The sequence below is a fragment of the Spermophilus citellus genome (genome assembly GCF_964194105.1).
Source record: "Spermophilus citellus genome assembly, chromosome: 2".
NCBI lineage: Eukaryota > Metazoa > Chordata > Mammalia > Rodentia > Sciuridae > Spermophilus > Spermophilus citellus.
Window position 1 is genome coordinate 224,714,980 of NC_138183.1, and position 22,939 is coordinate 224,737,918.

The following is a 22,939-nucleotide window of genomic DNA, read 5'->3' on the forward strand; positions in this document are numbered from 1 at the left end:
CTAAACACCTGTACAAGGCCAGGCTACCCTGCCTGAATAAGCAGGCAAGCCCCTGTTCTCTGCCCGATTTGGCTTCAAGTGGAGCAAACTGGGTGTCTGTGGAAGGCATGCTGGCTTCTCCAATGCAGTTTTCTTGTTTCTGCGTGTGATACTGCCTATGGCTTTAGAGCATGATGCTAAAGCTGTAGAATTCAGCATCAGGTATTGCTCCCCTCTCTTGTTCTCTCGAGACTTGCTAATCACAGTAGGAAGTGGGGAATACAATCCAGAAGCTGACACAGGAATATAATGATTACGTAATAGTCCATTTTTCATTCCTATAATGAAATAGTGAAGACTGTATAACTTTATAAGGAAAACAGTTCCATTTAGTTCATAGTTTTGGAGGTTCAAGGGCACTAAGATATCATCTTGGTTCTGGTGAGGACCTCATGGTAAATGGCACCGTAATAGCTAGAGCATGTGCAAGAGGAAGAAATCACATCCTGAGACTCAAGATAGAGAATAATTTAGGCTCCTCTTTATAATAATTCATTCTAACTCAGGATCTCATGAGAACTACCTTTAATCTGTTTTTAGGGCCCCACCCTCAATGACTTAAAGCCTTCCCACTGTGTATCACCATTTAAAGGTCCCCTCACTTCTACATCACCACACCAAGGACCAACACATGAACTTCCAGGGGACAAATCACATTCCAAGCTACAGCCATTATATGATAGCATTCTTTGTATGCCTCCTCTGTGCCAGGCACTAGAGAAGGGTTTACAGATATCACCCCAGTTACACCTTACAAGGGAAGACTCTTACTCACTCTTTTTTTTTTAATTCACTCTTTTAAACAAATGAAGAATCTGAGGCAGAGAAATATTAAGTGCCTTGGGTCACACAGTTGTATAGGGGAAGAAAGGGATAGAGCAGGGAAGAGAAGACTAGTCTGTCTGATTCCAGACCACACTCCTTGTTAAGCAGTGTTGCTTCTTACAGGTAAAATAAAACAGATTGCTTATTATTTATTTGCTTTTTGCCACCAAGTGAAAATGAAATATAAACGTAATCCTTGCTTTTCACTAGAAAAAAAAATACAAAACAAGCAGATCTTAATTAAATTAGTAGCAGGTTGCTTACTCACCTCCTTCCAAAATACCAGATTGGAGGGTGGGAGGGGACACTGCAAAAACAGCCATAGACTGCAGGATACAGGCTCTCAGCCCCAGTCCCACCCTTCCATGCTCTGCTTTGACTTTAGGGGCACTAGGACTCCACAAACTCCTTTGCGCAGGCTTCTGATTTGGTTCTAGCATTGGGAGGCATTAGGGGAAGTTCCGAAGGCAGGAGGAAGGGAAGAAAGAACCCTTTCTCTTCCAGTTCTGGCACCACTCAGCTTTGGCTCCCATTATTTCCGCATCCTGTCCCAGCACTGAGCATCAACCGGTCATTCCCAGCACTGTCTTGACACAGTCTGCCTCCAGGGTTCCAGCACCCAGGCAGGCCCCCATTCTCTGCACGTCCTGGGCTCTGGTAACCTTACTTCCTCTGTAATTTCTCAGCCTTAAATATAAGAACATTTGCTGAAGTGCTAATCTTTGCATGACATTATTGTCCCCTTTTGGCTCTGTGAGTTCTTTCAACCTCTGCAGCACCAAAGCCCTGTGTTAAATTCTCTCTGTTTGAAAGACCTGAAGCGGTTTCCATCTTCCTGACTGGACCCCAGTTGACACGCCCCACATGTCTACATCCATAGTGGTTAGAAGAGATACTCCCAGGACTTTCACGGATTCCTCCTCAGCATCCTGGTTGTGCTATCTCGGGCACACTTCCCCGGCTTCAATCCTACCTGATAATAACTTCTGTAGTTTACTGATCATTTTATGTGCTTTGCAAACATTACCCATAATTATCACGCCTAACAGAGGGGGCTATACAATATTTTAAAATATTAATTGACAATACTAAGGCACACAGTGATTCAAAGGAGGAAAGTCTGGATTGGAACCAAGGCCTCTCTGGCCCCTCACCAACCTCTTCCCTCTACTCTCCTGCATTCTCTTTCCTCTTATCTCTCTGTGCAAAGGCCTTTGGGGCTCCTTGAGCTGTGTTTTCAGACCTCCTTTCTTGTCTCCTTGCCTCCCCTCCCCTCCCCTCCCCTCCCTCCCTCCCTCCCTCCCTCCCTCCCTTCCTTCCTTCCTTCCTTCCTTCCTTCCTCCTAAGATGTCTACCTTTAAAAAGAGGCCTCCTACTTCCTGCCTTCAAAGGGACTGAGTTCTGACCGCTTGGTTACTAAAGATGGGAGTTCTTTTCTACTGTCTCAGATCTTGCTAGGTCTAGCAAGCCCAGTAACTCAACCCTCTGCTAAGGGTCTGACTTTCTCCTTGACTTGGTTGTCTCCCCTTAGCTGGGCCTCTTCCCACTTGGAGAATCTTCTTCTACTTGCATAGCAAAGAGAGCTGACCAACTCCCCTCTGATGGGGGTGCAGCTCCTGTGAGGTAAAATGAGAGAGGATATTAGAAGCTTAATAGACATCCTGAGGACATCTGCTTTAAAGATTATTTAGGAATGAACTAGTTACCATATCAATGGCTGAAGTGCTAATACAGACATTGGATATTCCAAGACAAAGCTGCTTCTCCTCTGCACCCTCAAGGTTTGTCTGACAGTACTCATTTACACTCTGGGCTGGTTTGGTGAAACTTTTTTGTTGTTGTTGTTCTGAGCTTGGAACCCAGGGCCTCATACACTCTAGGCAAGAGCTCTACCACTGAGCTATGCCCCCAGCTGTGATGAACTGTTTTGAACAATCTGTGCAAAGATAAATTTCAGTCCCAATAGGTCAGAACTTAAACACAATTTGAAAAACAAACTGAAAATGTCAAGTTGTTGGCATCCAGATACCCATTTTCTTTCTTTTAGATTTGGCTATCAAGGCAAAGGTAGAAATGGAGAAAACCAACACTGAGATTTTTTTTTTTTAAGGAAGAACAGGTACATTTACTAAGTATGTGCAATTTGTCAAGCCCTGTGCTCAAGGCCCCAAATGCCTTATCTCATTTAATCCTCATAACAATCCCCAGTGGTGGTTTCCAGTACAGTTACGGCCTCCATGTTACAGACGAGGCAACTGAGTCTCAAACAGATTAAGAACCCTGTCCCCAGGCTTTGCTGGAGGAGGCAGGTGTCACCTGCCAGCTTATCCACGGGGCCGCACCCTTAACCAGCATGCCACCTGTCTCCCCTTACTGGCCAGTCCCCAGTTCCCGCCTGGCACGTCTCTCCTCAGCAGTTTGGCCCTGAATACACTTCAGGATAACTTCCTTCATTGTGATAAGCAGGGCCCACGATCTCTGACAGCTGTTCCCCGCTCTTCCTCATCATCTGAAACAATCAGTAAGCATTAGAGAGTACTTTTCCCTTTACAAAGGTGATAATTAGATAACAAGCTGAGATTAAAGTAATTACAGTTAGACAGCTGGTGAGGCAGCACAGTCATGTTGAAATATTGTTGGTACTTCAGCATCTGGTTCTAATAACAGCATAGGCTAAAGGATTTTACATTAATTACAGAACATAATTTAATATAAACATATTTAATTACAATTGATGAGCGATAAACTCTTCAAGAATGACTTAACCCCTTCTGTGTGTCAAAGTGATGGGAACTCTGGGCAGCCTGTGGCCTGTTCCACTGTCTTGCTCCCCCTCCCCAGCAGGCCCTCCACCACTCCCTGGCCCACTCTCCTGTAGAAACCCCCTCAAGGAAGGAAGGTTCTAGGCAAGGAGGTTTCTGGGGAGCCCATGGGTGTTTGGCTCAGGCACAGCCCCGACCACCCTGGGAAACCAGGAGAAAAGGAGAGCGACTTGCGGCTCAGGCTGGGATGCCTCACTGCCCTCCTCCTGGGCCAAGAAGGCAAGTTCACCCTCCTAGCCTGATCGTCCCCGCATTCTCTCTCCTCCATGGCTTTGCTTCTGACAGTCCATGAGTGGCCTACTAAACAGTTCTCAGATCTCTCAGAAAACATTTAAAGGTAATCCATCTTCTTTACAAAATCATGAACAATGAGTCCCTGGGCACAATATTCAGGGTATTTTCACCATTTGAAGGTCAGTATGTCCTAACATCTAGACTTCTACCTGGGAAAAGACACTATTCAGGCAGGAATTCTCCCTTACAAGCTGCCAAAACCTCCATCTCTACCTCCAAAACTGGCAGAAGTAGACCTTGGTAAAAAGCAGTTTATAACAAATTCGGATCCCACAGAAATCATCTCCACTGGATAAAGGACTCAACCATTCTCAACATGGTCTTTGCAGACATCCCTTCTTAAATGAGAGACGTTCCAAAGCCACAAAAAACAGACACCAGCTGTATTGAGGTGACTTAAGAGTTCACCCAAAGAAGGTCCAAGGCTGACTGATCCTAAGAAAGATGGCATAGCCCCGTATGCATTAGAAAATTCACCATCAAATTTCCCCACTTGACAAATGATGGGTAATTAAACTTCAAATACTGTTTTTACCTTTTGCTGTGGATTTTTAAAGTACAAAGCACACATTCTCCTCAAAGCCAAAATGAGTGCTGCAAATGACAGTTTATGATTCACAAGTAAGCAAGTGTAATCTGCTTTCTAGAGGAATTACTGACAGATGCACAGAAAGGGAAATAAGTGTGCAGACTCAGGACCAAGCTGCTCGCAAGAAACAGGCGCTCTCCAAGTGGAAGTTGTACCACACATGCCCCTTTGAAAAAAAGAAGCAGTGTTGGCTGAGGATGTAGCTCAGGGATAGAGAGCTTGCCTAGCAAGTGTGAGGCCCTGGGTTCTATCCCCAGCACTAGAAAATAAGAAGAAGAAATTGAAGCAAATCTGCAATCTGAGTGAGAACTCTAAGGTATTTTTGATAGATTAAGCCTCCTTTGGAAGTGAGGGAGGGACCAATACGAAAAGACTCCAAAGATGTCCACCACAAAACTTGCACACAAAATGTTCACAGTGATATTATTTATAACAGCCAAAAGTGCTAACAATTCAACTGTCTTATCAACCGATTAATAAACATACGGTGGCATATCCACACAATGGAATAGTATTTAGCCAAATAAAGGCACAGAGTACTAGTAGATGCCCTAACATAGATGAACCTTGAAAACATCATGCTAAGTAAAAGAAATCAGGCACCAAAGACTACAGACTATGTGATTTCACTTATAGGGAATGTCTGTACTAGGTGAATCCATAGAGATAGAAAGTAGATTAGTGGTTGTCCATGGGTGGGAAGAGAGGGGAATTGAGAGTGAGGGCTAACAGATATGGGACTATCTGTTGGGGGTGATGAAAATATTCTGGAACTTGATGGTGGTGGTGATTGCATAATATTGAGAATTTACTAAAAACCATTGAATTGCATACTTTAAAATGATTAAAATATTAAATTAAATTTTATCTCAAAAAATGTTTTTTTAAAAGCTACCAATCTAGGTAATAAGTTTAATCCCACCAGGGAATCCCAGGAACCTGTGTAAAGTATACACCGCAGGGTGATCTCACTCAGAGGGGAGGAAGCTGGGAATTTATACACTGACTCCCTCCAGCCAGTAGTTGAAGGCTGATTCTGGAAAGGCACCCCCATTCCTCGGCATTTCTGGTCTGGCTGCAAAAGGGACTCCGGTGGCCAGAGAAAGTCCTTAGACAAGAAAATGTCGATACTGGCAATTGCCAGCCAGACCAAGAGCACTGACAGTCTCTGTCACCCTCTCACAGATGTGCTTTGAGATTAATAGGAAATAGTATAAAACGCTTCACAGAGCTGGACTTAATTCTTGATAAATATGAGTTATTTTTAGGGACGACTCAACACGGGCTCAACAACTTGATCAAAACCACACAGCTAATGCAAGGTTGGTTATTTACATAAGTCTCTCTATAGGACACAGTCTTCCATGTACAGAATTAAATTAACCAAATACATACGCACCAATCTTGCCAACACACCAATCAGAAGGCAATTGTTATCAGCATTCAGAAGATACAATGTGCATCTTCACATCTTCCCTCCCTCTCCCTGTTAGGTGTCCTCAGTGGAGGAAGCAGCTGTTTTTCTCACAAAAAGGCCTTGAGGGTTGATGTGAATATCTGCTCAAGTTGCCCAGCATGTGAACATGATGTGGTTTATTGTGTCAGTTATTTGAGACTCAAAGCCTGTGCATTTGCTGACAATTTAGTGCAAAGAACCAAGATACACGAACACCTGAGACTTCAGGAGACGCACAGCAACACAGTCCTCACTCACATGTAGGTCCTTCTGTTCTCCCCTGGAATAACTTGAGCTACAGGCCTCTCTACAAAAAAGTTGGGCATGCAGAGAAAAATGGAGGGATATTGTCCCAGGATGCTCTACTTGAACTTCCAGCCAAGGATGCATAAAAGGGTCAAAGTGAGGCTCTGGAGCTGCAGAACCCATGCTTACCTGATCAGGTAATGGTTGATAATGGTGTCGAAGTAGCTGTAGTACACGACATTGTTCACATGCCCATACTGGTCATTGTCCTGCCATCTTGTCTGGATGGGCAAGAAGTACCCATAGGCCTTGTGCTGCCGATGACAATCCTCATGTCTCTGGATCTTGGACGAAGTAGCCAGGGAACAGGCATTCCTAGGAAGCATCCTGGAAAACCAAGAAGCCATAGTGCCCGCTGCCTCGGAGAGGACCTTCAGTGAGAAAGCAACAGTGGATAAGAAGGTTTTTTAGAGAACTGGATTTTAGTTTTGCAAAAGCAACTACATTGAATGTTGGCCACAGGTTCCAAAAGAACATTAGGAAGTAAATCTACCTTATAATCCAGGTCCTTGTAACAAACTCTATGAACCTTTTTAAAGAACTCCTTACTAAAAAGATTTCTGGCACACGATGCCAGAAGCAGGTGAAGCCTCTGTCTGAATTTTACCAGGAGGAATTTATAGTATGTTTATATGGAGGTGTTTTATTCCATGAAGTATTTTCAGTGAGCTGAAATCTACAAGTCCCTAAGAGTAGAAAAACATAGCTCAGAGCATCAGTGTAAGATGTTTACCAGAAGACATTATCAAGAGGGCCTGCCAACAGCTAAGTTTTTTCCAAAAGTATATTAATTTTTTAACAAATCATGCTCCATAGAAAGACATTTAAATATGCATCTACAAAGGGAAGAAAATCCAACAACCCCCAAATACTCGGTATTAACAATTCCATGTATATTATTCTAGTTTTATATACATAAGTGTACATTTTTAATAGGATCCTGATGGGATCAGACTGTATGTGTTGTTTTATAATCTCCTGTTCTAAATAGTAAATCACCAATGTACTTAGATATTCTCCATCTTCTGTAGCATTAAATTCCATTATATTCATTGCATTGATGCACCAGAATTTCTCAAATCCCCTATTGTTTCATATTTAGGACTTTTATTCCCATTTTGGTCACGGGAAAGATCTTTACCAATAAATCTTCACGTGTATTCATGATTATTTTCTTAGGATAAATTCCGAGATGCAAAATTGCTGGGTCAAAGGGCAAATGAAGTGTTAAGGCTTTGGGTATAAATTAATGCCTTCCAGAGAGGTGGTACCAATTTATCCCCACCCCAGCAGTGAATGAGCAAGCCAATTTCCCTGTCAATTGTAAAATGCTTTGTCAATTTGACTGTGTTCTCTCATTTCCATACAAATTTAATGAAATGTGCTAAGTGGAAAGATGACTGCTGCTACTAGCAATGATGGAATAACTAGTATCAGAATAACCCCTCTGTTTGAGAACAACTATGAAAGCCAGATTAAACGTAAAAGAAGAGCTGTCGGAAGGTACTGAGAAATAATGAAGGCAGCAGGACTTTAGAGGCTGCATTCCTGGGGGCAGGGTGACACAAGTGGCATTTGCCACTGCTGCTTCTCATTGGGGTATTTGCCAGTTGCCACATGGGGAATAAAGGCTGAAGAGAGAGCAGCAATTCGGATCTTGTGTGGTCTTGCTGCACTGGAAGAGGAGACAATTTTGAAAGGCCTATACCATCCTAGAGAAAAGCGTGTTAGAGAAGTGAGCCTGATACTGCATGCAGCTCCCTCTCAGGCACCTGAAGCTCCTCAGCAGCTCTGAACAAGACAGAGAAAGCAGCAAGCAACCGTCACGAAACTGAAAGTCTATGGAGAAAATAGGAGTCTCATAGTCCTGAGGATACAGAAATCAGCTTGCAGAGCTTCTGAGAAGGACAAAATCCTCAGCAAAACTAGCAATAAAGTGAAAAGACATCCCTCCAAACAGGAAAAATATTTACAAATCACATACGTGATAGAAACCCAGTATTCAGAATATATAAAGAACTTTTACAACTCAACAATAAAAGGACAAATAATCCCATTAAAAATTGGGTAAATGAAACAGACATTATTATTACTGTGTGTATATATGTGAATGCATGACCAATGTGATTCTGCAACCTGTATACTCAGAAAAATGAGATATTATATCCCATCTGATTCAAATGTATGATATGTCAAGGTCATTGTACTGTCATGTGTAACTAATTAAAACAAATTAAAAAATAAAACTATTTAACTTAAAAAATAAAAAATATTTGGGTAAAGAACTATTGTGTTCCTTTTCCCCTGCTACCTGGAAAGGGCTACTTCTTCAGAGTAAGTACAAATCTCAAATTGACCTACGTTAGCTCTTTTTTTTTAGGGGGAGGTTTGAACTCAGGGGCACTTGACCACTGAGCCACATGCCCAACCTTATTTTGTATTTTATTTAGAAACAGGGTCTCATTGAATTGTTTAGTACCTTGCTTTTGCTGAGGCTGGCTTTAAACTCACGAACCTCCTGCCTCAGCCTCCTGAGCTGCTGGGATTACAGGCGTGCGCCACCATGCCTGGCACTTATATCAGCTTTGATCAAGGTTAAAGGTATCTGAACCATGCCACTTGTCATTCGCAGAAAACCAAATTCTCTCTAGCAGAACATGATAGATAGCTCCAGAATCTCTGCAACTTTTTATATACAGGATCTGGCATTCAACAAAAACCTACAAGGCCTACCAGGAAAGAAATATACATGACAAAAAAATCCAAAGGAATTTTTAAAAATCCAATGAAAACAGCCCCACAGACTCAGATTTTAAGATAACTATGATTAAAATGCATCAGAGATTAAGAGTAATATCCTTCCTACCACATGAAGAATTCTAAAATGGGGGGGGGGATGTCAAAACCCTCACAGAAAAGTAAGCAAAAGCCACAAGCAGACAAGGCACAGAGAAAGATATTTAACAAGTTCTTTGAACATGAAAAACTGAACAACATCTTTCATAATAAGAGAAATATAAATTCTAAGTACATGGAGATGCCATTTCTCAAAATTATCAGATTTGGTACACATTACACAGCTTGATAGCATCCTCTATTGATAGGGCCTTTGAAAGGGCCTTGAGGAAGGCCCTATCGATACACTGTGGGAGTGTATCGATCTTTAAGGAGGGTAATGTGACAATGCCATCATGAGATTTAGCTCTCAACTCACAATAAGAATACACCTTGAAGATGAACCACACAAAAATACCTATGACAAGATGCACCACTGTTAGTAATGGGAAAATACTGGGGGAAAACATCTATAAGAGATTTGGTTGAATAAGCTATAGAACACTCCCACAATGAATATCACATAGCAGGAAAGAGACTAAAGAAGATGTGAAAAGGAAAAATCAAAGTGCAAAAAATTATATAGTATATTATTTTGTGTAAAAAAGAAGGGGAATTAAGATAACATAAATATATTTTCTGTACTTCTGTTTACAAAATAATAACTCAGGAAGGTTGAAGCAGAAACCAATGAACTGGTATTAACAAGGTGGATAGAGGAGGAGAGGAGAGAAACACTGTTCTGAATACACCTTTTTATGTCATTTTGAGTTTTGGAACCATGTTAATGTTTTGGAAGAAGATGATGATGATGTCAAATTTATGATGAAGGGTGGAGAAAACCTAAAATGGAATATAAACAGAAACAAATGAACTTTACTGGATTTCAAATGAATCTCATTGACGGGGAAAAATTGCCACAGTCTTGGCTGGGCACAAGATCACGAGCCACTCACAGCGTTGTCGATTCAAACAGCAATTCTTTATTCCCGAACTCACACCAGCCTCTACACACGTTCTGGGGAAATCCAAGTTCTCCTGCCGCCCAATTCACCTACTCCACGAGGCTTTCTTCCCAAAATACTTTCTGAATCTCCTGAGAACTCAACGGGAGCTCAGGCAGCAGGAACGCCCTATTCCCAGCAGCAATAATCTTCAACCTCCAACTTCCCTAAAACCCCTATTGTCTTAAACCGGGAACGCCCTAAACCCAAGGACCTGGATACTTCCTCAAACCTGATCAGCTCTAAACCCGGATCCGCCTTGGTCCTTGAGCAAGGTCACCTTACATGCAATGTCAACAGCGAAATCCATTTAACATGGGGTACACTAGCAAGGAAATTTTGATGCGTCATTCCTACTTGGCAATGGCCCTCAGCAAAAAATAACTATTTTTGACTATACACTTTCACTCTAAAGACACAAAATCTGTTAACAAATTGAACAATAGTTAGAAGCTTTTTGTGTTTTTATATGTTCTGTTTTGTTTTGTTTTCAATAGTAATAGGGTTAGCAATTCTTAGTCTGCTTCTTGTGACTCGAAGCCCAGACAAGTGAGTAAATACAATGAGGTTTGAATGAACCAGGTTTCTCACCTGCAGAAAGAACTTGCAAATACTATACAGAAAAAAGCAAGACTAAAATGAATCTTCTGGTGTTAGAGAGAATTTGGGAGTATTGATATGAACTCAAAGATTCAAGACAGAGATTTTGGAGATAAGATCCCCTAGTTCTGTTGAGCCTAGATCCAAAGGCACTCCAGTAGCCCTTAATGTCCAGATTTTAATTTCTAAATGCCATTCTCCACAAAAGGGAACCAAAGCTCTTTGAAGAAATGACTGTTTCAGACATTGAGGCAGAGAAAGTAGCATCCTGTCAGAAATGCTCAAAAATCATGAGGTATGCCAAAAGTTCAAGGAGCCCATGTCATGGGCTCCCATTGGCTCCATCTGGAACAGTTGAACATCAAATTCAAAGAAAAAGACTTTCAAAGCAACAAGAGAAAGTGGAATTATCCAATGGAAACAACAGAGGACAGCACAAAAGAATGACATTTTTCAAGTACTCAAATCATCACAGAGCTAGAATTTTATGCCCAAGGAAACTATTCCTCAAAAATGAAAAGAAAGCCGTAATTTTGAGATGAGCAAAACAGAAAATTCATCCTGAGTCGACTTATAATAAGAGAAATGCTAAAAGGAGCTCCTTAGGCAAGAGAAAAAATATTCCCAATGAAAGAATAATAATGCAGAAAATAGAAGCAATGGAAAGGGCAGAGAAGTGAATAAATTTGAATTAATATTGACTATTTAAAATTGTAACAAAAATTCTTCTGTGCTTTAGAGATATAGAATTAAAATTTCCCATATAAGTAGCAGAAGAGATAGGAGAGTACATTTGGTTCCAGTGCTATAAGGTACCTGCATTTTTGGGCAAGTGATAACAATCCTAATTCAACAATGATTACAATAAATTAAGGATTCATGGCATAACCTCCAAGATAGTACCCTAAATAGAAAAAAAGTGCTTAACAATCTCAACCCTAAAAAAGAAATATTTGAGGTAAAAGAAAAAAATAATGAGACCAACAAAAAGCAACAGCAAGATAAAGGAATTGAGTGAAAATGGTAATAATTACATTAGTAATGATTAAATACTCCAGATAAAAGGCAAAGACTGTCAAGATGAATTTTTTAAAAAATCCAAGTACATGTTACTTATAAGAAATACATCTTAAATAGAAAGATGCAGAAAAGTTGGGAATAAAAGGGTGGAAGGCATATGTTAATAAGAAAAGAAGGCTGGTATGTATGCTAGTGGCAGAAAAAAATAGATCTTAAGAAATATTGTTACATTTAAAAGAAAGGCTTTTGATAAAGATAAAAGGTAATTTCAAAATGAAGATCTCATAACATATCCTCAAATACAAGAAACAAAAATTAAGAAAGCCAAAAGCACAGTAGACAAACTCCCAACCACACTGTGTAGCATTAATACTCCTCTCTTTGATAAAAGAACAAGCAGAAAATAAATTAGTTAAAATAAAGGAAATTAGAACAACATGATTAACTTAACACAGTACCCAACTATTGTATTTTTATATGGAGCAGTTACCAAAATAAAACATGTTCTGGACAATAAAGCAAGTCTCAACAAATTCCAAAGAATAAAACCAAACAAGCATGCTCCCTGACCACACTGGAATTCATTTTAAAGTCAATAAAAATAACAACAAAGAACTTTTTAAAAATCCCCAAATGCCTGAAAGTCAATCAATCAAGTTGTAAATAGCTTATGCATCAAATAAGAACTCATATTGGAAATAAGAATATTCTCAACAGAATGATAAAGAAAATATTAATATGAACTTGTGAGACACAGACATTCTGTGTGTAGATAAAAAATATAAATTAATTAAAATCCCAAGGATGGAAATCAGTAATCTCAAGAAGCTTTGAAGAAAACAGCAAATTAAAATCAAAGAAAAGCATAAGAGAACAATAGTAAAGATAAGGGGAAAAGTCAATGAAATGGAAAAATCATAATAGAGCAGAGGTAGTCAATCTTTCTGTGAAGGGATAGATGGTGAACATATTAGACATTGTGGGTTATAATATCTATATGGAGTTCTCTGCCATTGTAACACAAAAGCAGAGATAGACAGTATATAAGCAAATGGATACGGCTAAGTTCCAATAAAACTGTATTTATAAACACAGGTGATGGTTTACATCTGACCCATTAGTCACATTTTGCCAATATCTGTAAAAGAGGAACACATAAAGTATTTTTTTAAGTGGGTTTTTGTGGGGGGGGGGTTTAAAATGATTAAAATCCTGGTAAGATTGTAAAGGAAAAACAGAAGGCAAACACTGTCAACATACAGAATTTTAAAAAAAAGGGACACCACTATAGATCTTCAAGGCATTAAAAAGAGATAATATAAATAACTTGAGAACAATAAATGTAATAATTCAGATGAGATGGACAAATTCATTCTTAGAAATACTAACTTATCAAAACTGACACAAGAAGAAATAGAAAATCCAAACCTTTATTTGTCCTTTAAATATATGTGTCAGTAATTAAAAGCCTACCCACAAAGAAAACTTCCAGCCCTAATGGAACTCATCAGTAAATTCTTAAAACATTTCAGGAATTAAAATCAATGTTGTATTAATTATTCAAAAGCAGATAAAATAAAATCACTTCTGAACTCATATTTTGAGGTCTGGATACACAACTTAACAATAATGGAAAAGTGTTACAAGAAAGAAGTACAGGTCAATCTCTCTCTCATAAAATAAATGAAAAAATTTGGGAAAGTCAAATACAAATATTATGAGATCAAATCTTGTGATATGTAAAAAGAATAAATCCTAAGCTAATATATCACAATAATATAAAACTGGTTTAATATTTGAAAATCAATAAAATTCACCCCCACTGACTAAGTAAATGAGAAAAGCTATATAGTAGTAACTAAATAGATGTAAGGGGGGAGTGATGAAATTCAGTGCTCACTCATGATTTTTAAACATCTCAACAAACTAGGAATAGAAGGGAATATCTTTAAACTAATGAAACAATGGTCTTTTTCAGACTGACAGAAAATATATTAATGCTAAAATATTGATATATTTCTCCCTGAGATTGGAAGACAAGGATGTCTGCAATCACTACTTCTAGTGGATATTATACTGGTAGTGCAAAGAAAATTAAAGTTAAAATCTTTTGAAAGAAAAAACTGTCATGGTTCACAAGGAATATGATTTTAACATAATATTCAAAATAAATTAATGAACAAGAATTAAAAAGTCAAATAAGAATTATCAAAGTCATTGGATATATAGTTAAAAATCAACTGTACTTCCCAATACTACACTAAACAATTAGAAAGTGAAATTTTTAAAACAATACCATTTTAATTAATATAATGTAAACTACCTAAGAATAGCTAGCATCAAAAGCATCCCATAGGAATATGCCTAATAACAAATGTGTAAGAGCTATACATTGAAAACTGCAAAACACTACTGAGAGAAATTTAGGAAAATCTACATAAATGGAGGGATATACCATGTCCATGGATTAGAAGACCAAGTATTGTCAGTCAGTTCTCCCAATTGCTCTACATGTTCAAAGTAATCCCAATTAAAATCCCAACTAACCTGCCTATGAAAATTAATAAACTGATCCTAAAATTTTACATGGAAAGACAAAAGACTTAGAACAGCCAAAACAGATATTAAAAAAGAAGTTGAAGAACTTTATAATAAATCAAGATTTATTATAAAGTATAGTTAAAATAGTGGTATCACTGTATACCACAGTGGTATAAAAAAGTGGCACATGATAGATAAATATATCAATGGAACAGAACAGAGAGTCTAAAAAACAGATGCACTCACTCATAAGACCACATAATTTATAAAACAAGTACCAATGAAGGAAAAGATATTTTTAATATAGTTGATATTTTGAATTAAATCTTATCCTATCTCAAAGTATGCCAAGAAATTCCACATGAATAACAGGATTAAATATAAAAGAAAAAACAATTAAGCTTCTAGAAAGTAATACAGGATATATTTGTAACATTGGGGTGAACAAAATAATGTTTTAATGCAGGAGAGTAAGTGGGGGGGGATTCATCAAAAGATACAAAGTTTCAGTTAAAAGGAATAAATTCAATAGCTCTATCTTACAACATGGAGATTATAATTAACAACAATGTACTGTGTTCTTGAAAATAGCTAAGTGTAGATTTTAAGCGTTCTCATCCCACACAAAAAAATAATAAGTATGTGAACAGATGCATATGTTAATTAGCCATCCCACAATGCACCTATATTCCAAAACCTCATGTCCTACATGATAAATATAAACAATGTTTGTCAATTTAAAAAATTACTCAAATATCATTTACCATAAAAGATGAATAAATCTAATTTCTTTAAATTTCAGAACTTACGTTTACCAAAAGACGTAAGTATAGACTACATATGTAAAATGTGTTGAGATTTTTCTACAAATCAATGAGAAAAAAAGACAGCCCAACTTAAAAATAAATAAACAAAAGACTTGATAGACTTAATAAAAGGGGATACCCATGGCCAATAAACACAGTAAGAGCAACTAAACATCATTAATCATCAAGGAAATTAAAATTAAAAACACAAGGGTTTTCCTTTTAAACTCTTCAGAATGCCTACAATTCTCTTGCGTATGTGAGGATGTGGAATAACTAGAACTTTATTATTTTGGTGGTGGCGATATAAATTGCTGTTGGGGGCTGCCCTGAACAGGAGCTGAGCACTGGCCCCTTAGCCTTGAGTAATGGGGGTGTGGAACTACCATCGCACAAAGGGCAAGGCAGGTGGGCCTCACCTTTGCTCCCCAAGGGAGTGTGGCTCTGGGAGTGGGCGGTACCCAATGGTACTGGGCTCCCTGACCCCTGTGTTTGCTGTAACAGAATCCCCTTGCCTTGTTTGGATGGAATTTTCTAAGGAATGTCCACCCTCTAAATAAAAACAGGGGTTCAGGATGTGCTATCTCCCTGGCCTCTTGCCTCTTGCCTCCCTCGTTCCCCTTGCCTTCCAACATGGGAGCTGAAGCCTCAGAGCCACCCTTGAACCCAGAAAAAGGTATTTCTTTGTTTGTGTGGTCTTTTCATTGTCAGCCCAAATTCACGCGGAGTGACCCTGACTCTGTCACCCACATGGGACGTGGGCGATAAATTGCTACATATAATTTAGAAATCTATTTTTAGTGTCTACTAAAATTACAAATGCATATATGCTATGATCCAGCAATTCTACTCCTGGGTATAAAACCAATAGAAATGCCTACATATGTATACCAAAAGACACACACAAGACACATAGTAGCATTATTCCTGTTTGCATCAAACAAGAAACAACACTTTCATCAATACTCAAACCAATCAACAAATGATAGCACAGTAATACAACAGAATATGATACAGCAATGAAAAATAATGACTTTCTGCTACACAGAATCACACTAATAAATCTCACAGACATAATTTTGAGGGAAAGAAGACAAACACTGCACAATTTCATTTATATAAAGTCATAAACATCAGAAGTAATTTATAGTGGTGGAAATCAAAATGGTATTTACTTTTGAGTGGTGGATAATGACTAAGGGCATAAAGAAGACTTCCATAGTGTTATTAATATTCTAAGTCTTTGGCCAGGGGTGATGACATTGGTATGTTACTTTGCAGAATCTATAAAACTTCATCAAGCTTTTTACATTTATGAATGTGTTATACTTCAATAAATTTCCTCCCATAAAATGTGCTATGTGGACAGAGTTATACAACTACACTAAGTTAGTGTTTAGAGCAGGTTTTCATTTTTTTTAATAGACAAAGAATATATCTCTTGTCCATTCATCCTGATGAAAACTCAGAAGACTTGAGGAAAGTAAGATTCTTCTGTATGGGTCAGCTTTCTGTTACTGTAACAAATACCTGAGACAACCAACTTAAAAAAAGGTTTATTTGGGATCAATTGTAGAAGTTTCAGACCATGATCCATTGATCCAAAAAAAAAACCCAACTATCCTCTTTTCAAGGGGATAACACCTCTCACTAGACCCTACCTCTGAAAGGGTCTACACCCTCCCACTAGCACCACACTGAGGACCACACCTTTAATACGAGGATACAGGAGGGCCCTCCAGATCCAAATCAGGGCATCCTTTGTATTCACATAATGGCTTGTTAGGTTAGCTGCCTTGTGGATATGCATACATGTGGACAGGTCCAAGTAGGCACTGGCATGTGTGTGGACGTTATAACTCTCACCTAACAGAAGAAAAAGTGATGACTTAAGAGTCCTTGGTGACCTTCCAATAACCAGCCATCCAAGTGACATTTATCATGGTCTTACACTTTTACATTTTTACCATAAACCTTCCTAAGGGATCGGCCTTTACCATCTGTGACTTTTGAAAACACATAAGCTGACCCTGGTCCACAAGAGCACTACAAAAATCTCAGAACAAAAAAAAGCTCTGCAGGAATCTGAGTTCCCCGGTGGCATTTTGACTGACTGCAGTGAGACAGTGGAGAAGAGTCATTCTTAGGAACAATTTTAAAGAATGTGGCATGATGCAAAGACAACCAGCGGTGACATAGGCTTCATTGCCATTCAGATTTTACAAATAATATTAAGACCATTCCGAACCCTCTGGGGAATGTGCCTGAATGTCCCAAAGAGAGTTGCTGTAAATGGGCCCTTTCCTGAAGTCTAGGTGTGTGGGGGAGGGGCGGGGAGGTGGATCCTGCCATGCATAGACATTCTCAGGGAACTGTGAAGATATTAGCTATTTTACTCAATTTATTCCATGCTGAAACATAATAGTACATTATAAAATCTGTTTTGATTTTACTTAATCTAATGAAAAAATGTTCATCTTTTTGATAAGTGCTCATTAGCCATTTTTTTCTGACATAAACAGACAAGAAGATGTTCTTGTGCTGCATTTAAAACCCAACTCAGCTAATTACGGTGCAATGACTCAAAGAACAAAATCAGCGTACTGAAGTTTCTCACTTGAATTGCCTTTATAGTTGAATTAAACATCTTAAAAAAAAAAAAAATTAAAAGAGCCCTAGCAGTGTGTTTTACACTTAGGTGAAATAATGTTTAAGTAAACAAAGGCCGAAGTCTAGCACATGATAGAAGTTTTCGAATTTTCTGGTCAATTGCTCCCTAAGAGCAGTTGCTGAATTTGCCAACAGAGGTAACTGCTCACTTCTTGGCAGGGAGGGGTGCTCTCTTTTTTGGCAGCAGTGATGAATTTGTACAAAAAATTCATCGTATTTCACCCAGTCCCTTTTTTGTAAGAGCAAAAGTCAACATGTAGATAATATCTGGTCAGGGTTGGAGCCAGACTAGCATGGGTGAAGCTAAACTTTCCACATAAGACTCGATTTCACCTATAGCCCAGATTCCTGCTCATGATTTTTAGGAATATCAGATGATTTGGGATTTGGGCTATAACACTATCCTCAAGGAGTCTAAAAGAATTAATGCCATTTCCCAAAACTATTTGCTTTCAACTCCAAGAAAAAATCTTAACTCACATAATCAGACTTTGGGGGTATCTTAAATGTGGTTATGACTCAAAGGATAATTTTGTGAATTTTTTTAAAAAATTCATTTTTATTATAAAATACATTCACTTGAAACTAGAAATTCTGAAAATTATTTTAGATCTATGACTCATAAATTATGCTTATTCTACCCAAACTCCTATCAGAAAGAGGAATAAGCAAAATGAATGAAATATATCACTTTTTCCTACTGTAAGAAGTCGGTATTTAAATGAGCACCTGTAGGATTTTTTTTTTTTTTAAGATTCTGTTGAATGAAGAACAAAATAACAAGAGAATAGTCTACTCCTGGGTTGATGCAGCCTGGATTGACTGACTCTCCTTCATAAATGACTTTGCTAGCATTTAACAGTCGATAGACATCAGATACTAAGAAAAAATTATGCATCTCAAGTCTTGCAGGGAATCAGATTACACTAGGGTGTGTTGTTTAAGAAAATGTTTCTTCTTCATTAACAGAGCTGTAAGCACAGGACAGCTGAACCCTGAAGCAACCATGCAAGGCTTATAGGTTAAGAACTCCAGCTGGAGGAGGCAGAGGTTCACGTCCCCACCCTGCCACCTCCCCTTCAAGGGAATGAGGACAAGATTCTGCACTTCTCCAGGCTTCATAAGTGAGTAAGTCATGGGGTGAAATAACACCGGCTTTGTTGCCGTGAACATTCTACAAGGTGAGACATGAAAAGCACTTAGTACAAGGCCATCACATTATCAGGATTCAAAAATGTGGCTTGCAAGAAAGAATCACCCACAGGACATGAGCCTCGAAGACCTTTCTGTTCGTCTTCCGTGTCATGCTGTGTGTCATTGTCAACATTCCAGGGAGAAAGGTAGCAGAATACAACAGTCACTAATATGGCAGTATGTAAAAATGTGGATGTGTAACCGATGCGATTCTGCAATCTGTATTTGGGGTAAAAACGGGAGTTCATAACCCACTTGATTCTAATGTATGAAATATGATATGTCAAGGGCTTTGTAATGTTGTGAACAACCAATAAAAAACAAAAACAAAAAAAAAACTTGAAAAAAAAAAAACATCCCAGGGAACTTCTGGAGTTAAAAGGTGAACTTTTCTCTGTATCATATTAATTGATCAGTTTCAGGCATCAGATCCTCAATGTTGATGTTTTTATCGTTTTGATCTAATCAGTGCTCTTTATTAAATATCATCCCAAAGTATCCATATGTACAAGGAATCGGGGCATGATGGTACACTCAGTCATCACAGGTCACTAGAAAACTGCATCTTTTCTGAAATTCTACTGCTGGGCTTATGTTGTCCTTAATCCATTTTGTCCCAGCATCCAAGATAACATAGTTGCCCAATGTCCTACTTACAGGACAGCTTATATATATATCCCAGTGTTCTATCTATAGAACAATTCATTTTCATTCTTAATGAGAATAAAGGACATGTAAGCTCTAGATTGTGACTTCTAACCCACTTTAACACACATGTCATTTTCCTTAAAATACACTTGGAACTGATGGGGTTTGTTGTTGTTGATATATATATCATATAACATTAGGATATATTTTGATGTAATCACAAAAGCATGGAAATATAATTTGCTCTAATTCAGTCCCTAGCACTTCCTGCCCTTTCCCTCACCCTGTTCCCCTCCTTCTACTCTACTAATATTTCTGTAATTTATTTATAGTTTTTTTGTTTTTTTTTTTTTTTGTCTTGTGGATATACTCGATGTTGGGATTCACTGTGCTGGGTTTTAATACTCTTGGAACAAAGGAAACACCTGCTGACATATTAGTTGATGGGAAGGGGCCATGTTTGTTTTACTCTGGTTTTGACCATCACAATGGAAACCATCAGTGTTCCCCAATCTTATGCATACTTATTGAAGCTAACTCAAACACCTTATTCCTACCCATTCATATTAAAAAAAAAACTAATTGTCACTCATTATTGAATGCTAAGTTCCAAGAACTGGATGACACTCTTTCATAGACTATTTCTTTTAATCCTCAAACAACCCTAGACAATGAGTACTGACATCCTTACATTACAAAGTGAGAACCAGAGAGGTTAAGCAGTGGATAGGGTGCTGTGGTTTGAAAGATAGTGTCCCATCCAAAATCCTCATGGAGACTTAATCCCATTATGGTGGTATTAAGAGTTAGGACCTTTTGGGAATGATTAAGTCATTGGTGCCTTTTAAAAGGGCTAGAAGAAACTAGCTCAGATCCTTTCTACCTTTCTCTTCCACCATGTGAGGAAAAGAGAGTTCAAGGTGCCATCTTGAAAGGAGAGACTGGGGTCCTCATCAGCCCTTAATAGTTGATCCCTTCTTCCATGTGCAAATAATCTTCCTGCCCTCTAAACCAGTGATCTCCAAAGTGTGGGCTGCGTATCAAAGGGCGATCCAGAATGATTCAATCCATGAGAAGCATGGAAGGAAGGAAGGAAATTCTAGAACTTCTATTCAAGTTTATTTTATTCACATCAAGAAAAAGAGAGAAGTATTAATAGAATAGAATATACAGCTTGATGCCGACACACTTACAGAGAAAAATGGAATGTCCTAAGGGAAGGGGATTCCATGCTAGGCAGTGGTATCCCCCTTGGGCAGGGCCCTGGATAAGTAGCTTTATACGTTGTATATTAAGTACAAATGGCTTTAAAATGATGCCTTCCAAAAGGTTGGGGTGGGGGTAAGGATTGAAGATCATACAAAAACACAAGTAGAGGCATAAATACGCCACATGCAAGAGAACAGCAGAGCTTATTTTTCTGTACTTCCTATTACACTTTCTTTGTCTGCCACCGTATGGGGTAAAAATGAGGAAGTAATCAGTTTGGTCAAAAAATTGGACAAAAGAAGCCACATCAGTAAATGATGAGCATTTCCTAAAACCTTTGCTGTGTCTTATTCAATTACAGAGTTTTGGTGAACTTGATAAGAAGTACTTAGAAGTCTCTCATGACACACGTTGCCTACCCAACATCCATTCTCACAGTCTTCCTTGCTGAAAGAATCCTGATTTTTGGAAGGCATGACTTGATTCTCCAGATTCCCTTGTGGGCACAGGCAGCCATGTCACCCCATATTTGGCAATGAGAAGCAAAGTCTGCTGGAGAGAGCAGGGAAAAAATTTTGATTCATGAACACAAGCCTCCCTCCTCCTCACTCCTTTGCAGTTCTGATGTAGGAGACATGACTCTTCCCTCTTCCCTTCTGTCTGGAATTCTGATGTGAGACCAAGAGCAGCCACATTGTGGCCATGAAGCAACAAGCACAAAGACAAAGACAGCAGAGAGGAAAGATAAGGGGTCTGGAACCATCCCTGGGCTGTGAGTAAAAATAGACTTGGATTCAGGCAAACCACTGAAGCCCACTGTCTGTTACATGCAGCCAAACACAATCCTCTTTTGAGATTTAGAACTTAACATCAAAAGACAAAAGGCCACACATCAATGGAAACACAAGTTCTTCCTGCTGTTTTCCAAGTGGCTGAGATTACACACAGAAACAACATGGCAGTAATTAACGTGTTTCCTGATCTATAAATACTGCTAGAAAATAGGCTGGCTGTTCATACAGCATTCTGTAAACATTAGTATGTTTTTTTTTCCCCACATTTACATCTATATTTTTAATGGAAAGACCACACGAACTAGTTTGTCCCTTAAACTTTATAATGAGCTAAAGACAAAAATAGACATCTCAAAAGAGTCAACAAATTAATGAACTCTCTGACGGGAGTATAATAATGCAACCCATTATCTTCTTTTATTTTTATTTAAAAATCCCTTTCTGATAAATATGCCACATGCACTTGATAAAATATTGGGGCACCACAGATGAGCATTCAATGAAAATTTCAAATCCTCTAAAGCTATTTATACAAATAGTTACCAAATGCAGGGTTGGGCTACTTGAATGGTCAAGAAACCATTAGACGTGTTGAGGTATCTCTATCCATCCTCTCTCAAATCATTCACCACTTTTTTGCAATTATATATTTGTCAGTGTGACTGTTTAATTCACATCCATCTCCTTCTACAGACAGGGGCTCTTTGAGGGCAGAAATCCATTGTTAGGGTTTTATTACAGGCCCTGATCCTATCAAGCACTCACCAAATAAACTTCTGCTGAATGGATGAATGAGTGAATACTGATGAGGATCAGAAATAATGAAGTTCTGATTTCAAGACAACAGCATGCACACAATAAATATAGACAATTTTTCTTTGTCAAATAAAATAAAATAAATTGGAGTCATGAAGTTCTGGAGAACTGAACCCAAACTGCTCTTTGCCACTCAGTGACCTCTGTCAAGAACTGGGAGGGATGTAGATGTCAGAGACAAAAAGGGTCACACCCATTATTCAAGTCAAGACTTTCTTGTTCCCTGAGTCACCAGCCCTGATTGACAGGGACTTATCGACTACCAAAAAAAAAAGAAAAAGAAAAAGAAAAAGAAAAAGAAAAAGAAAAAGAAAGAAAGAAAGAAAGAAAGAAAGAAAGAAAGAAAGAAAGAAAGAAAGAAAAAGTTTCTACCTTGTATTACATGCTGTTCACAGGAAGAAGTTTTTCATCAGTCTCCTCCTTATCTCTCAAAGTTTCCTTATTTATAAACAGAAGGTTCTGATACTTGAG

General features: G+C 38.5%; 1 protein-coding gene across 10 annotated transcripts in view; it reads right to left on the reverse strand.

Moving 5' to 3' along the window:
- Positions 1-22,939, reverse strand: part of LOC308632719 (uncharacterized protein) — a 322,166-nt gene that overhangs the window by 233,314 nt on the left and 65,913 nt on the right. For 5 of the 10 annotated variants that reach the window (XM_081265028.1, XM_081265034.1, XM_081265032.1 and 2 more), the window contains one exon: positions 6,461-6,702. In XM_081265028.1, coding sequence (XP_081121154.1) covers positions 6,461-6,678 — 218 coding nt within the window. In that variant the 5' untranslated portion in view covers positions 6,679-6,702. Of the gene's footprint in view, positions 1-6,460; positions 6,703-21,277; positions 21,411-22,939 lie in introns of all 10 variants that reach the window. The other 5 variants (XR_014018636.1, XM_081265035.1, XM_081265027.1 and 2 more) reach the window with 2 other exon arrangements.